General features: G+C 45.4%; 1 protein-coding gene across 8 annotated transcripts in view; it reads left to right on the top strand.

The window, feature by feature from the left end:
* agap1 (ArfGAP with GTPase domain, ankyrin repeat and PH domain 1) overlaps positions 1–16,984 on the top strand; it is a 118,073-nt gene that overhangs the window by 93,790 nt on the left and 7,299 nt on the right. For 6 of the 8 annotated variants that reach the window (XM_028954713.1, XM_028954712.1, XM_028954716.1 and 3 more), the window contains 4 exons: positions 3,209–3,268; positions 7,518–7,672; positions 8,381–8,471; positions 8,579–8,801. In XM_028954713.1, coding sequence (XP_028810546.1) covers positions 3,209–3,268; positions 7,518–7,672; positions 8,381–8,471; positions 8,579–8,801 — 529 coding nt within the window. The remainder of the gene's footprint in view (positions 1–3,208; positions 3,269–7,517; positions 7,673–8,380; positions 8,472–8,578; positions 8,802–16,984) is intronic. The other 2 variants (XM_028954714.1, XM_028954711.1) reach the window with 1 other exon arrangement.

Here is a 16,984-nt window from a genome sequence, read left to right as displayed (position 1 = left end):
GTCGCGTGCGCGGCGAGGTATGGATCACATGTCAGTGTCTCATTTGCGGTGATTAATTAGACCAGGCTCTGGTGTGGCCTTTACTCTGGGAATTAGAGGATTAGTTCTGCTGTAAATTGTTGCTGATCACCTTTATTGATTCTCTTCCCAAAAGGGGCCAATCATCTGTCACTGGATCCAGTGCTTTGGGGGTAGTGGTCAGTGAGTGTGTGTGTGTGTGTGTGTGTGTGTGTGTGTGTGTGTGGGGGTTAGCACTGTTCAATTTTGGCAATTGGCAATATCACAATTACATTTGGCTAAATTTTAAGTCTAAATTTTTTTCAAAGATTCTAAACATCAGGTCTGTAACATTTTTAAATGATTATTATTATTATTATTTATTAATGATGATTATTATTACTTAATGCTTCATACAACCCTGGGTGGCGCCCCTATTTGTTGCGACCCCCATGACAGCAACTTTATAAAAAGCAGACGTGAAGTTTCTGTTATTTTTGGCCAAAACAAAGTTAAATCCAGCGTAGTACTGCACTTCTACACGCTTTGTACGTGTGATTTTTTTTTTTTTTTTTTTTTTTTTTTTGCTTTAGATTGAGCAGAGCTTGAATAGAACAGGACGAGAGAAATGTTCCGTGCTCACGTCTCTCTGCAGAACTGACTAGTTAATTTGCTCCTCGCTTCACCCCAGCTCAGCTCTTCCGTGCGGCGGCATCGCGCCGCTCATTAATCGTGATTGCAGAGCGAGGTTTGGGGATGGATCTTCTTTCATGCCGGCTTTGATGGCGAGGTCCTGAAGAGTAAAGTGATTTGTAATGTGCCGATCCCTCTGAATTCAAGCAAAGGTCAGCTAGTGAAGAGCCTGGTGTAAATCTTCCCCTCTTCCTCACTCGCACGGCCGCCTCACCTGCCACTCCCTCTTACTTTTTTTTTTTTTTTTTTTTAAAGGTTGAGCGTTGTCAGGCGCTCCCTAACGGCTACCCGGCCTCCCATTCGTCAGCAGGGAGTAGGGAGGCACTTAAGTGAAATATTATAAATAATCCACGGTATTGAAATCTTTTATCAGCTGTGTCACGTTCATTATTCAATAAGCGATTAGTAACAGTCTCCCAATTTAGCCATTAAGCACAGGCGCGTGGGGGCCGCGGACGCCTGTCACATCGCTGTCAGTCGGCCCGTTATTCATGAGGCCAGGTAGAGCCCGCCCCCCCCACGCCGCCGGCCTCACCACCCCACCCGCTGCTCTGTGCATGTGGGCTTCAGCTCTGTGCTTTTTGGAGTTTGAGGCGTCTTGTTTTCTTGTTTTTCTAAATGTTTGCATACAGATATAAATATATAGATATAAATAGAAATAATTTAACAATGATGTCACTTGATGGAGATAACAATGGTTTTAAGAGCAATAAATATATACAGAAATCACTGTATTTCACTATATTCTATTTGGTACTGACATTATTATTTGCTCATAGCAAAAAACACAAATTCTGAACATATCAATTGTTCATCACTATAGGAACTATTCTATACTTTTCCATTAAAAATGATATGACCACAATAGAACCTCTGAAACTTTAGTTTCTTCTCTAAAACCTGTGTGTGTGTGTGTGTGTGTGTGTGGTCAGGGGTCTCTCTAATTAAAAGCTGCCTGGTCTCTCCGGGCTGAAACAGAGCTCCCTTAGTTGGACCCCGTGCCCCGCACACCCCTGTGCGTGACGTTGGCGGCCATCCCCCCGCTGACCCTGCCTGTTTCGGTGGAGGGGGTGGCCCGGCGTTTGTGCCCTGCTCCGTCGATCACAGTCCTGCGATTACAGCACCACGAGACAGAACTAAGTGGCCCTTGTTAAATAATTATGCAGTTTGATACGAGAGCGGGAGCTTTGAAATGCGATCCTGACGAGCATGTGGGAGGGAGGGGTGGTTGCCATGGGTGACACGGAGACCCCCTGCCATGGATGGATGGCACATGAAAGAGTGTGACTCTTAAGGTTGCTGAGCGAGCGACAGGGGAGGAAAAGGAGATGAAAATAGGGACCTTCGCAGGTGTCTGAGGCACCTGGCGCAGGGTGGAGTATCGTTTCAGTGGCTAATTAAAGTGTCCGCTGGGTAAACCTATACGGGGACAGAAGACCAAAGCAAATTGTCCAAGGATAGGCCCTCTGCAGGAATTTCTGAAAGTACACAGCGCTTAAAACGCATTCATCATTCATTCAGATGTTACCATAGCTAGTATTTTTAGCCATGGAAAAGAGAATTAGTTTAAAATAAATGGTTTAGTGCATTGTGCACATGACGTTCATGAAACCCCATATCTGGCTTCTCTCTATTTTAGGAGTATTCCATGCTCAAATTGTTCTGAAAATGTACTGTAGGGCACATACATTAAAGCGACAGGCTTTAGTGCATAATTCACCGAGCGCATTAGTTGCATGATCCGTACCACCATCGCTTTCTGGATTTTGGGTTTGTAACAATTGGATAATTCATATAGGTGGCTGTTGTATGGAAAGTGCACATCTGAACCAGTCCTTGAGTAAAGGCCTAACCAGCAAGCCATGCATCAGAATGTAAACGTCTGCGCTTAATTTAATAGCTGTCCTGTCCTTGTGAACAGTTGACCTCTAAGACACTGTCCAGCACGCAGTCCAGCAAGATTAGTTGAGACGGGCAGAGGAATCGTGGGAGTTGCAACATCCCGTGATTCGGATCTCGTTTAATAGCGTCCGCCCGTATTACATCGTAAAGGCATTGAAGCCTCTCAGTGGTCTTATTTATTTATTTTTAAATCATTATTATTTTAATCGTCACAGCAGCCATTAACAGGGTGTGGTCGTAAAAATACACTTGACGCCGGGCTGCACCGCGAGACGCCGCCACTGCTTGCTGAAGCGGTCCCTCTTGTGTCTTATTGCTTAATTACTGCGCGAACGGTCTCTCGTCTGGTCTCCCGTTTAGCGTGAGCAGATGTTTAAGTGGCCAGATGCGTGTAGTCCCACCCAGTTTCAGGCCCCTCCCACTCCCCTCTCTGCCCCCTTCCTGATGCTCTTCCATCTCATGTTGCCTTTATGCGCTTTCCTTGCTCTCTTACCTTTTCTCTTCTTGATTTATTTCTGTGTTTTGTCTTTTGTTCATTGCCGTGCTCTTCCTCTCCTGTCCTCTGTCTCTTTATTTGTCTCCTGTACGTGTCTCTTCACCTGCTGGCGGGATGCAGCGAAACGTAAAGCATGGAAACTAAATCGCGTTGGTAGCCTTCGCAGTTTCAACGCCGAAGGTAACTAACCAATCAGCCACGGCATCTGCCGAGAGGAGTCGTTTCTGTCCGGGCCTGGTCCTCACCCCAGCAGTGTGTGTGTGCACCCCTGTAACTCCCTACTCGGTGCCCCTCAACGCATGCGGTGTTGTAATGTGTGTGTGTGTGTGTGTGTGTGTGTGTGTGTGAGAGAGAGAGAGAAAACAACCATCAGATAATGTAATATAATGTAACGCACTGTATCTCAGACTTGTAGAAACCTCTCCTTCCCTGCTTCATCTCTCCTGTTGTCTCTCCAGTGTCCACCCCCACCCTATCCGGTTATTTATAGAAATATGTATTTCCATGTCAGAATTCAAGTGATTCATGTCTTATTTTGCAGGGTATTAATGCTGTAAAAGGGTGTGGGTAATATGGGGAGTAATGACCTGTGTCTTAGAGCAATACTGTGTGCTCTGACATTTAAGTCTGTTAATTTGTGTTCCCTCACCTCCAACCTCCCAAACACACACACACACACACACACACACACACACACACACAGTCGGTATCTAGGAACAGGCCATTCTTCACATCCACCGCATAAATACACACTCCTGCCTTTAATGACATAAACTGAGAATGGTGTGTGTGTATTTTCGCTTTTAAAGGTTGCTGGTGTCAGAGTTCACAAATTGCCTAAAGTCTCTGTTCTTACCAGCGGTGGCCAGGTGCCTGGGAGCCAGGCATGTGACACGTGTGGTTGTGTAGTGTTTGTATGGGTTCTATTCATATTCCAACTCTTGTATCAAGCAAAACTAAAGTGAAAGTGACTGTCAGCACATGGTGACGCAACGAAACGTGTCCTCTGCTTTTAACCATCACCCTTGGTGAGCAGTGGACAGCCATGACAGGAGCCCGGGGAGCAGCGTGTGGGGCCGGTGCTTTGCTCACTGGCACCACAGTGGCACTTTGGCAGTTCGGACTCGAACCGGCAACCTTCCGATTACGGGTCCGCCTCCCTACCCGCTACGCCACCATCATTTAAGCGCACTGTAATATGTAATATGCACTTCCCTCTTCTCGGTTAAGCAACTAGTCCTGTCGACACGAGAGGTGCCAGATTATACAGGTGAGGGCTCGTGCTTTTGAATATGAAAGGAGTGGGGTGGGGTGGCAGGGGTCTCAACCCGTGGCGCAACCCCCCCAGTGCACTTTTTATTCGCAGGTTCATTAACGCACATGCAGGGCTGCACTAAGGGGCGTGGCACGGCAAGAGGAGAGACTGCTTTAATTTACGCTTCCACGTTGCCGCCTTTCTAGATTGTTGGTTTCCATAATTGTCAAATAACCAACCCCCGCTTCCCCCTCCCATTTCTCCGTTTCTCTCAAAAAAAAAAATAATAATAATAAAAAAAAGAAGAATTTAATTATGATGAGAACATTGCTCCTGACCCCGGAGGACTTCTTGCATTGAGAGGGGTGGGTCCCAATCTAAGATGGGATGCTCCAGTGGTTCCTTTTGCACCCAACACATAGAAACATGATGGTAGCGAAACTAAACAATAGAAGACGGGGAAAATATGTCCATTGTACACCCTCCATCTTTATTGTCGCGTTTTCCTGGGTTTCTAAATGTACAAGTGACATTAAAGACTGTATCCACACCAAAGCTTTTTTTTTGGCCTTGGGGTGTGTGAACCAGATGCCTGAGATGCAAGCATCTCTAATAGCCAATCAGAGGTCACTCTGCCTCAGGCTGCTCAGAAACATTTGCAGTTCTGCAGGAAGGATGCTGGTATGAGTACAAAGGTGATACTGTGTGTGTGTGTGTGTGTGTGTGTGTGTGTGTTTTAGCTGCTTGATATATTTTGTAGTTGTTAATTTCAGCCTATTTAAGGGTTATTTGAATGCATTTTCCAATGTAATAAGAGTAAAATATTTACTCTCGTACAGCGCTGTACAGTAAACACACCTGGGAAAATGTACTTGATCTGATAGCAATTAATTGGTTAATGGGGGGGGGGACAAATAGCATTGAATAAAATCAATAGAGATCACTTGAAACCTAATATCAACAAAATGTAATATATAATTTCACAGAGCCAGTGGATAGCCATTTTGGCACAACACATATGCAGTGGTGCAAATTGCATAGGCGTAGTGTAATGCACATGCACGTATATGTGTACTGACAATTAATGACTGGTATTATGAGTTGGGGGAAATCATAACGTGTATGTTCATTCCTTTGCATTCGTGTTGATTTTGAATAAGCGTAGCAACTGTTTTACTGAATTGAATCATCTGTGCTTCTAAACAAGGCCCACATATAAGGGATATAAGATGGACTTTACGGTGTGAGGCTGATTCTTAAACATTGTTCTTTGTCAGAGAACTGTGGAAACCTTACATATGTGTCTAATAAAACCAGCATGTTCTTCAACTAATTAGACCCCTGCAGGGTCCATCCTGTTTTTTGTTTTTTTTTGCTGGGATTTGAACACAAGACCCTTTCAACATAGTCAGTGAAAGAGGGCTTACGTCCAGACCGACCTACTGTCTGACTTGTCCACGGCGATCCCAATTAACCAAATGATTGACTGGGCAAGAGGAAATGGAGGGTTCACAGTGGCGGATGGCAGAGTCTCGTTCAGACTTTAGCGGCTTGTCTCTTCGGGATGTGATTCCTCCTAATGGCAAAGTTATTGAAATACATCTATATTCCAGTGGTCATGCAATTTGTAAAAATAGAGGAGATGAAGAGAAATGTGTGAAAATAATAGATTATTAACTATCCATTGAAAACCAAAATTTAAGATAAGACAAGATGATCCTTTATTAGTCCCACAAGTGGGAAATTTAAATGTAATTGTATATAATATATTCACTTTCCTTTGCTAATTGTTCATAATTTGACCGAAAAAAAAAGTAAAAATGTAAATAAAGGTCCTTCAAATGCTCATCTGGTAAAGCCAGCTTGTACTCTTTTACTAAGAAATCTCAAATGCATGTCAACCTAAAACCAACAATGGTGTCAGTAATTATTCGTATTTTTCTAATTAACCCTCAATTTGCTCTCTTGTTGGATAACTATCTTTAAATTGCATAATTAGCTAATTGCTAACGGTTCGGTTCCGCATATGTGTACACATGTCTCTCCCTAGAGAGATTCCGGCTTTCCTGACCGACTAGTTAGTCAGATAGATAACAGAAATGAAACTTGGACTGGTTGGACAGTTTGACTGTTCCACCGCACTGTGACAGGCGTGGCAGTAGCCGTTCTCCAACACACCTGTCCTCCAGGTGGCAAGAAGGCCCTGTCTACCATAGCAGCACAATCGCCAGAGGGCCAGGCAGGCCTGATTAAGTCCAGGATGGGGACTGATTGTCTCATCATTATGTAATTGATCAGCCGCGGTTAGGGTAAATTGTAAACAGAGCATGCAGGGTGTATTATCTGTGCCCCCCCGGTCTCCTCGACCAAGTTTTGGGATTAGTGAAAGGGCTTCTCCTTTGAACGTGTGCCCTGATCTCGGTTGGTTCCTCTGGCGCCTCAGGCCCTGGGACTCTTGGCTGTCGTCTTGTGTGCCCCATGCCTCCGCTGCCAACTATTCAGACTCTGGGGCTGCTAACAGCTTCCAAATGTGACCCAACTCCAACTTACCTCCTCTCCCTCCACAGCCGCTTCATTTTCTTCGCTAATTGACTCCTGATTGGCCCATTAACCTATGCTGACGATGCATGGGGGGCTAGTGAATCCATATGTCACACTCAAGAGGGCTCTGATTGTTTCAGACTGACCCCCCTGGAGGTGATGTCAGGATCAGTGGGGGGTGTTAGTCGGAAATTACCCGGATGTCCTGTTCCAGCCTTTGGGGGTGGGCGTGGGCGTGATTGGCCGGGTCACTTGGGGTTGGTGCTTTTATGCTATGGCAGACAGGTGTTTTGTGTTGTTGCTCCTTTTTTGCATTTGTAGTCATGTCAGACCTCTTTAGTTTTGGAAGAGGCTTTCTCGCTAAAGCTCTAAAGCACTAAGACCCTCTTTATGGATCAAGCCTAATAAACCATACAAATATGGCTGGTGGTTTGTTTACTGGGCCTTTACAGCTGTTATAACCATGAGGGTGTTCCACATTGCATATATCAAGGCATGGACCAACTGGCTGCACATCACCAGTGTTAAGGAGTCATATCTAATATGAATGAATGAAAACAATTTAGATGACCATTTCAATTTTAATATCTAGTATCGCTCACTCCATAAATCTTACTTTTTTGCAAATTTCAGAGCAAGAGGAGAACTTTGAGTTCATCATTGTGTCCCTGACGGGCCAGACGTGGCATTTCGAGGCAACATCATACGAGGAACGTGATGCCTGGGTTCAGGCCATCGAGAGTCAGATCCTGGCCAGCCTACAATCTTGTGAGAGCAGCAAAAACAAGGTGAGCAGCACAAAAGGGTGGTGGTGGCGCACTTATGGCCATTGTGTCCCTGAGCAAGATACCTTACCATGAGTGTCTCCAGGGGGACTGTCCCTGTAACTACTGATTGTAAGTGGCTCTGGAAGAGGGTCATTAAAACTCAAATGAAATCTTTCGTGAGGCAGTCGAACCTTTTTTTTTCCCCTTTCAGCAAACACGCTTTAGTTTTAAAAAGTTGACCAAATATATCATGGTTTATATCTGTTTTTTGTTAGTAGGATAAAAGCTACCCCCATCACTTCTCTCTCTCCTACACCCTCCTTCCTAGTTTAATTAGCAATTCCAGTTACAGCCTCCTCCCTGCCCACTTTGTCTGGGGTCCGGGGCTTTCTCTTCTCCTCTCCCCTCCACACTTTTGTTTATGCCCCAGGCCTGGGACAATTGTGGTCCTCTGTGCCCTTTTATTTTGTGGCCTGCTTCCTCTTTATTCGCCCCATGTGCTGTTTTCTCCCTCACCATTTCTGCGTAGCGTGATGTGAAGGTGTCGTGTGGTCAGAGCATGTCAGGAGTAAACAGAGCTGGGGAAATAAGAGATTTTAATTGTTTAGCGTGCACAAAGTCATTAAATGAAACGAGGAGGAGGACTCTGGCGTGTATGCACCTTTGTACTTTTACTAACCTTGTGGGCCCTTTTGTCATGTGGTTTATTGTATGCTTGCCCGTCCACAGTCTCGTTTGACCAGTCAGTCGGAGGCCATCGCTCTGCAGTCAGTTCGGAACCTGAGAGGGAACTCGCGATGTGTGGACTGTGAGGCGCAGAGTAAGTCCCCTTCGTCTGCCCCGCGCCACCATGCAGCTAATGCCCAACCAGTCATCTCAAGAGAGATTTGCTGTTCGTTCTTATTTCTTTTTCTCTCGCTCTGTTAGACCCAGACTGGGCCAGCTTGAACCTGGGTGCTCTAATCTGTATCGAGTGCTCGGGGATCCATCGGAACCTGGGAACGCATCTGTCCCGCGTCCGCTCGCTGGACCTGGACGAATGGCCGCTGGAGCTCATCAAGGTCATGTCCTCCATCGGCAACGAGCTGGCCAACAGCGTGTGGGAGGCTAACGCTCAGGGCCGACTGAAACCCGCGCCGGACGCCACCAGGTAAGCACCTCACCCTACAGAAGCGCATGGTACAGGGAATTCTGGGAATAAGAAGGACATTCGAACTAAAATCTTTTTTCAGGAAGGATTTTGGTCATTCGCCTTCATTTAGTGGCAGGGAAAAATTTCCTGTGCTATCCATGCATAGACCACCATGTCTGTAGGATCTTGTGAGATTGATTGGTCATGACAGGCAATGATGTTCGCCGATGCATTAAATAAAACTGGTTTCTGTCACTCAGTGGTGATGTGGCCACTATAGCGGTACCAGACAAAGATGTTTTAAAAAAAGAAAAAAAAAGGCACTTAGCAAGCGTTAGATTATGGGGTGACACCCCCTCAACATCTCAGATCTTCACAACTACCCCACGCCTCCCCTGCATCCATGCGTTGTAATTATTGGCAGGTCCAGCCCCCCGTTCCACCAACCCCATCATAACAAATTAGACCTGGCTGCCGACCACAGGAATATTGACTTCCTGTTCCGCGCTGGCCTCATTAGTCACCAGAAGCACCTTTTAATTACTTGTGCCACAAAAAAATCTTTGGGTATGGATCTGCCATCTCCCTACCCCCTTACCCCCATCCGTCAATCCTCTAATGCGTTTATTGTTTCTCGCGTAGCTCCTCGTTACGCGTTTCGAGGGCTTTTGGCCGGCTGGGTGCGAAGAACAGATTACGGAGAGGGTCAATATTATCTCAATTAACCCTGGGATGCTCGGCAAGAGTCCATGGCCATTTCTCTCAACACTATCAATAGCACTTAAGCGACCTGCTCTTTAAGTGGAGGCTGGCTGTCGTCCCTTCTCTTATCATCAGTAACGCGGTTCAAGGCGGCCACGCTAAGCCTCTGAAGGTGTCCATTTTGCGTCCAGAGGCCTTTAACGGTCCCATGACATGGACATTTTTTCTGGTTTTATATTGGTCCCCCGTTACTGTATCTGAAGTCTCTTTCTGAAATTCAGCCTTGGTGCAGAATTACAGCCACTTTGATCCAGACATTGTGTCGGCATTTTTCTAGAAAAAATAAAATGAACCCACTGGTTCTTCAGAGTCTTGCATGACTGAACTAAAAAAAAATACATTTGTGCTCATTTTTATATCCAATCACAGAGCAACTGCAGTGCTTCGCACGTTTGGAAGCTCCGGTCAGTGGAGCTACTGTTTTAGGGGAGTGGTGAGAAATTCTCTGGGCGGAAGAAGCATGAGAAACGGGAGGTAACCTTTCCCGTTATGACGACATAAGGGGTCAAATTCCATATCCAACCGTCTGAGCTGCCGCTCTCTGAACGGTGAAGCAGAATGACCAAAACACTCTTTACACCTTTCGCCATTTCTAGCCACTGCCGGACCATAGACAGGCCAGGGGAACTCGTATTAATGTTAAATAATCTCACAAAGTGCCATTTTCATGTCATGGGACCTTTACCTTCTGCATGTTGCTAGGTGGAAAAGACTCATGAAATGAAGTGGCTTACTGCTCTGGTGATGTGTGGTGTTAAGATGAGGATTGGATCAACAGCATAAAAAAAATTCTGAACAAGACAATTTCTTGACAAGAAATCCATTGATTAAGTAAATGTGTCTGAGAGCGAGAGAGAGACATTGTTCAAGTGAAGATAAATACAGCCAGGAATAATAAATAAATTGTACGTATATTATATTTGACATGAAAAAAGGGGCTGTACGTGGAGGGATCACTTTGGGGAGACGTAGTGGTTATTAGTAGTAGATGTGGATGCAACGAGGCAGCAGGGTTCAGCAGCAGGATGCAGACTCCACCTCCCACATGTTTATAGTCTCTGTTAACCATGTAAATTCGTGGCTATAAATTTTATATGTAAACGTCTGTATATCTAAATTCATCTTTTTTTTCCCTCTGCACCGCTACATATTAAATAGTGATTGTTAAATTTTTATTATTGCAAGCAGTGTTATGGCTTTTAAAGGTATATGGGCGGTCACTGGTAGTTGTAACGTGACCCTCTCTGTAGCGAAATAAAGGGGGAGAAAAGGAAGAATATTCTGGGGCCCCAGCATTGTGTGTGTGTGTGTGTGTGCGCACGATTGGTGTCTGATAAATGAAACCCCTCCCCCGTGGCCTCTCAAGTGAGTAATAGAGGCCGAAATTTCATTTTGCAAGTGGCTGATTTAATGATCTGGGGGGTAATTAATGGCCTGATTATCGTAATGTTAAATATGGCCAGGAGCAATTAAACTGACCCCCCGCGCCTGTCAAGGTCTGGCCCAGTCTTGCTCCTCTGTCAGGGGGCTTGTTTGGGGGTGGAGGATGATTGACGGAGGTGGGGAAGACAGTCTGTATTAAACACCTCCATTTCTCCAGCCCCCATCAGACCTGGGGGAGGAATCATCACGCCGAAGAGGCGGGAAAAATGACGCGCCATGCGTCTTCACTGTCGTCACCCTTTTTCCAAGGCTCGCGCTCCTCTCTCGCTGCTCTTTTTCTCTCTCACCCCGGATGAATGAGCTTCATGAGTTTTCTCTCTTTTTCTTTTTGCATGACATCATTTTTGTCTTTATCCATTCAGATTTCTTACCGTTTCAGTGACTTCTGGACTGTCTTGGTTCTGTATATTGAATATTTGTGTGAGCTGCTGGGTTAAATGTTTCATTTAGTGACTTTTCCTTCCTTGAAGATATTTTATTTATTACTGTGTTTGCACTGTTCAGTTCTAACCTTATTATTATATAAAGCTGCTTAACTTGGGAACAAGAAACTTAAAAAATAAAATTTAGTATTTAGAAAGTAATAATTGCTCATTAAACTATTTTCACTTTTTGAGCCATTATTTCGACATTTTGCACAAATCGCTGAAACCCATTTGCTGAGAAGCACCTAATTCTGAGTGCAGTCATCCTGTTGTTATGGGGACTGCTGTATTTTTAGGGCATATGGCCCAGCTCTATCTAAAAGCCAACACCGTGTAAAGCCTGGGCTGACTGCCAGTGTATTTGCAGCAGGGAAATCCGCTCCTCTCCCCGTCCACCCCCACCCCAGACACCCAAAACGCCCATGAACGCGTCAAATAGGCCCTAAACGTTCACATTAACCTTGAAGTGCCCATGTGTATGGATTGGCACCTCTGGGAGGGGAATGGGAAGCCAGAAGTGTGTTTTGTGTGTGTGTGTTTATATGTTTATGCCAGTGTGGTGGAGTTGTCGAAATCACAGTTTTGGGTTCACTCAAGGGCCTTGGCATGAACAGAGTCTGATGGCACCCTGGTACTGCCCCTAGTGTCATTGTTCTAATTAGCTGAAGGGCAGGCATCTACACCAGTGGCCAGCCAGCCAGCCCCTGCCCCCCGAACACACACACACACACACACACACACACACACACACACACACAGCATCATGCTCTTTGACAGGCCACATTAGCAGGCCTCAGTGTGCCAAAGTGACAGTCCAGCTAATGCTGCCTTGTGGTGAGAGTGTGTTGCACTGACCAATACTCTCTCTACTCAGCCCTGACTCGATTTAATATAGTGTTTTCTGTATTTTTGATATATGAAAAGAAGTCTTTACACACAAATGTACAATCTGTGATTGCACACAGATAAAACTTTATTTGGTGTGTGTGTTTATGTGTCCCTTTTAATGACGTGAATTGAGTTCTGGGTTTTGCATATACGCCAATGAGCCAGTGTCAGTGCACTAAGGTGCCCTGTTGTGTGTAAGCGTTTTAATTGGATGGCTGAGCGACACACACACACACACACACACACTCATGCGTATGTCGTGACGAATGTCCAGCCATGATAAAAGATGCTCTCTCTTTGTGGTGGGAGATTACACCCCCCCCCCCCCCCCCCCCCCCCCCTCCTCGCATGTGAAAGGGCAGCATGTAAAATTAGAGCAGCCTTTTAATGTGACACGGGTGCAGGTGGCCCTCCCCAGAGTGGCGCTGGGATTGGGCCCTGGGGACCATGATTCGGTGTCATTACCCCACCAGGCCGGAGCCTGCTGTGGCCCCTGTCCCCCCCGTTTATTACCATAGACAATTTCAGTTTGTATTCAGGAAACAATTGAACCAGCCCTCCCCCCGGACTCAATACACAATTTCAACTGAATGAAATCTTCTTGGAAAATAGACCAAACCTTCAGCAGACCTTTTATTTCGTAGGATTGCATGACTTCGTACGACCCGCCACGTCTACTTTGGTTGTCCCCATTCATTTCCTCCATTTGTCCTCTATTATATTTTTACTTTCAATTACATTTTTGTTGTAATTTAAGCTATTTCCTACATTTTATATTGATAATATAAAGCTCCCGGTATAAATTAGTCTACATTATGCCTCAGATCTGCTTATGTATGTGTTTTTTTACATACATAAATCCAAGCAACCCCAGACCTTTTCCAGAGGGTTCTGTCACAGTCGTGTTCTGTGTTAACCACAGCGCATGCCCGGCCATAGCAGACCCTGCAAATAACTGGCTGCTGCATCCTAATTCATCTGTAAAGGGCCCTCGGTGATTAAATTAGCCCTAATAGACATTATTTTTTACATGACTGCCTAGCGTCGCCCGTAATCACGTCCCAACTAGGTTAACAAGCCTCCCAATTTACTATTGACATTAAACCGGCTGACAAGAGCCAATCAGATGACTGTCTCTGCGTAGGTATGTTAATGTGCACTAAAACCCTAAATGAAGGGGACCATCCCAGGGTTAAGGCGTGTCATCGCATTATCCAGTCAGTCATCTACGTTTTTCCCCAATTTAATAATGAAGAAATAAATAATATGCGTGTTTGCGCGCACACACTCTCCCTCTTTCTCTCTGGCCCATTGAGCATATCACGTATCGTGAAACCCACATTAATAACCGATCTGGAGAACTCTGTAGTACATGGACAACAGTAATTGGCATCTTCCACAAATCGCTGCAGAAAAAGAGGAATAAATAAATAGTCGCATGAGAGTAATGCATTCAGACTGAATGAGTTCAGTGTGCGCTGGTAAACAGTCCAAACAGACTAAAATCACACAAAAGCACCATAACGTGCAATATTACGTCCGTCTTTGTTTTACTAATAATCATGGATCATGTGACGTATGTGAGGAACTGATAAATTACACCGACAGAAAATCCATACCTTGATGCAAAAATAATGCATTACACGTGTCAGTTTGGCAAGAAAATATATGTTTAAGCTGCATCACAATATTCATGACTTTCAAATGTCTTCAACATGCATGTTTAATATGATAGTCTATCAATATATGACCCCGGCCTTGATGCATGTACAGTTAAGGGACGTCTAATTGCTTTGTCGTGTTTGTCATTTTTCATGTCGAGCTTTTCACCTCAGTGCTGTGCTGCCAGAGATGTACAGTATGTAAGCGTGGTAGAGTAAATAATCACTGATGTGCGTGTGTGTAAGAAACCGTTTTTATATCAGAAGAGCAAAGGGAAGAACTGATGGCAACATTCACAAATAAATTTTTTCCCTCGTTTGTACTGCTTCCTACATTTTGCACTGCGTTCAGAATCCACAGTTTTGATGATTGATGAAGGTTGATTGAGGTATTTTACTGATGTCAGAGGGAATGGAATCATGGGATTTCATTTGAGTGCTTTAGGTGTTGCCCGTAGTCTGACTAATAATTTGAACCCTTAAAACTAAATTCCTGAAAATGCCTAAATTGACCCAAATCTAATGGCCGTAATGTATTGAAATTAGGCAGCGTTTCATATTGAAGCACCACTACAACCCAGTCTCCCCCAGTCCATCTTCCTCCAGCTCAGCTCAGCCCATCTCCCATCCCAAGCTTAATTACCTCTGCCTGTCCAGGAGCAGCTAACGACCGCGAGCCGACCCTAATTGATTTCAGACTCTCATGACTTCTTTTTATTTCCCCGCTCTCGTATGGAAGTGCATTTAAAAAAAGAGAAGGAAGAGAGGTCCCAGCGAGGTCCTCTCACCTCACAAACTCATTCACTTTCTGTCTCTCGCGTTCCGCTCCCTGCTCAGTCCGGGCGGTTTGCAGGGATCGGCACGCGACGACCGATAAAACCATCTCGTAGCGTCATAGAAACCACGGTTGCTATGAAATCTGGCACGAACTCATTTACATTTTACATTTACAGCATTTACCAGACGCCCTTATCCAGAGCTACTTACAGTCAGTAGTTACAGGGACAGTCCCCCCCTGGAGACACTCAGGGTTAAGTGTCTTGCTCAGGGACACGATGGTAGTAAGTGGGATTTGAACCTGGGTCTTCTGGTTCATAGGCGAGTGTGTTACCCACTAGGCTACTACCACCCCGCTACAACTCAACACCTCAACCACCCACACCGTGCAGACCGATCCTTCCCTTTGTGTGGTCATCTCTCTCTCTCTCTCTCTCTCTCTCTCTCTCTCTCTCTCTCTCTCTCACCTTCTCCAATGGCATCACTCACCGCCTGCTCCACCCTTTATCCTTAAATACCGCTCTGACGGATGGCCTCCCCTCTCCGAGCGTGCGAGGGAGGGAGAGAGAGAGAGAGAGAGACCGGCTCACAGGTGAATCGGAGCTGTCGCGCTGACAGATTTGGCCTGTCAGACCTCATTACCTGCAAGTCGGCAGGCTCGCTAACGAGCCGAATTAGCGATATAATTAGCTTTAAAAGAAAGGTGCGCCGACGCCGACCCGGACCAGATTCCCGGCACCGGCTGCGCAGTAATTAACGATTTGCTTATGACTCCCGCGCCACGCGATCCATCTCACTTCTCGCCCCCGCCTGCACCTCGCCACGACATTTACCGGCGACCGGCCCTGCGTCGCTGCCTTCCGGCTCGGGTGCACAGTTATTTATTTGACCTTTCGTTACCTTTTATTACATTTGCATTTTCACGCAGAAACCAAACACACAAATACAAAGATGAAGTAGAAGTTTCTTCAAAACTTTAATTTGTCCAGTTTTAATGCAAAATTGGTAAGAAAAATATTGTTGTGACTACTACACAGTAGGTTGGGTTGATATTTATGCTATTTATACAACCACACACCCCCTGCATGAGGTCAACAGCACTCGGATTAGCATTGGGGTCATTTGCACATCTTCACTTTACTACAAATATTTTTCTACTCATTAGATATCATTTATGTTTTTATATATTTTTGTAATATTGATGTCAACCAAAGTTATAATAGCATTTCACTGCATATCATACCGTGTATGACTGTGTACGTGAAATGAATAAATAAATTGATGAATAGATAAATGAAAGAATTGTATTATAATGTGTGAGTAAAGCTTACAGTAATGCTCGCTTGGTAGACACAACTCTGAAGCACTTCTCGCAAGCAGGCGTGTCCGCATCTTTTGGTTATTCCCTGTTCGCCTGTCCAGACTCGGAACTTTTGACCTGTTCTAGCAGGCTCGGTGCTGCAGGAGTAACGTTCGAGCTGCTTTCACCCGCTGCCATGTTTAAATGGGGTCTCTCGCGTAAACATCGGGTCCTGCAGGTCGCCGGGGCCACTGCTGTCCATCTACGTCTCTGAATTTGATATTTGTGTGTGTGTGTGTGTGTGTGTGTGTGTGTGTGTGTGTGTGTGTGTGTGTGTGTGTTGTGGCACCTGGGTGGATGTTATGGCTGGGCGGCCTGGCAGACAACTGTTGGTGTTGGGTAAATAACGCCACAGCTTCTGGGTTGGACAGGAAGCTCCTGGTGTGTGTGTGTGTGTGTGTGTGTGTGTGTGTGTGTGTGTGTGTGTGTGTGTGTGTATAAACACATCTGACAAAGCGCTCGCCCAGGGAGAACGCACAACACACACACAGGAAATTGGCGCTATTCTCTCAGACTGTGATTGACAGGTGCTTGCGCGGCCTTCTGCATTCCGCCCCGGCGTTTCCAGCGGTGATGGGACGTTCAGACGGCCTTCCACCGGGTCGCCGACGTCACAGCTACAACTAATGAAGCTGTCACTCAAAACCGATTTTAATTAAGCAAAAGTAAAGGAAAACATCCGCTACCATCATAATAATAAGAAGGCGGCGGCGAACAGATTAGGAATCTTCCTTTTTGCGCGTTCTTCTCTCAGAACAGAGATTCCCGTATTTTGCTTGGTAATTATGTGATTATGGTTATAATAAAGCCCGTTGGGATGTTATTCTCCTCTCACATGAGTGCATTAATGGAGGATGCGAGTGTGTGTGTGTGTTTGTGTGTGGA

Source organism: Denticeps clupeoides, chromosome 15, assembly GCF_900700375.1.
Source record: "Denticeps clupeoides chromosome 15, fDenClu1.1, whole genome shotgun sequence".
Taxonomy (NCBI): Eukaryota; Metazoa; Chordata; class Actinopteri; order Clupeiformes; family Denticipitidae; genus Denticeps; species Denticeps clupeoides.
The sequence above is the reverse complement of the archived record's forward strand: the minus strand, read 5'-3'. Positions and strand labels throughout refer to the sequence as shown.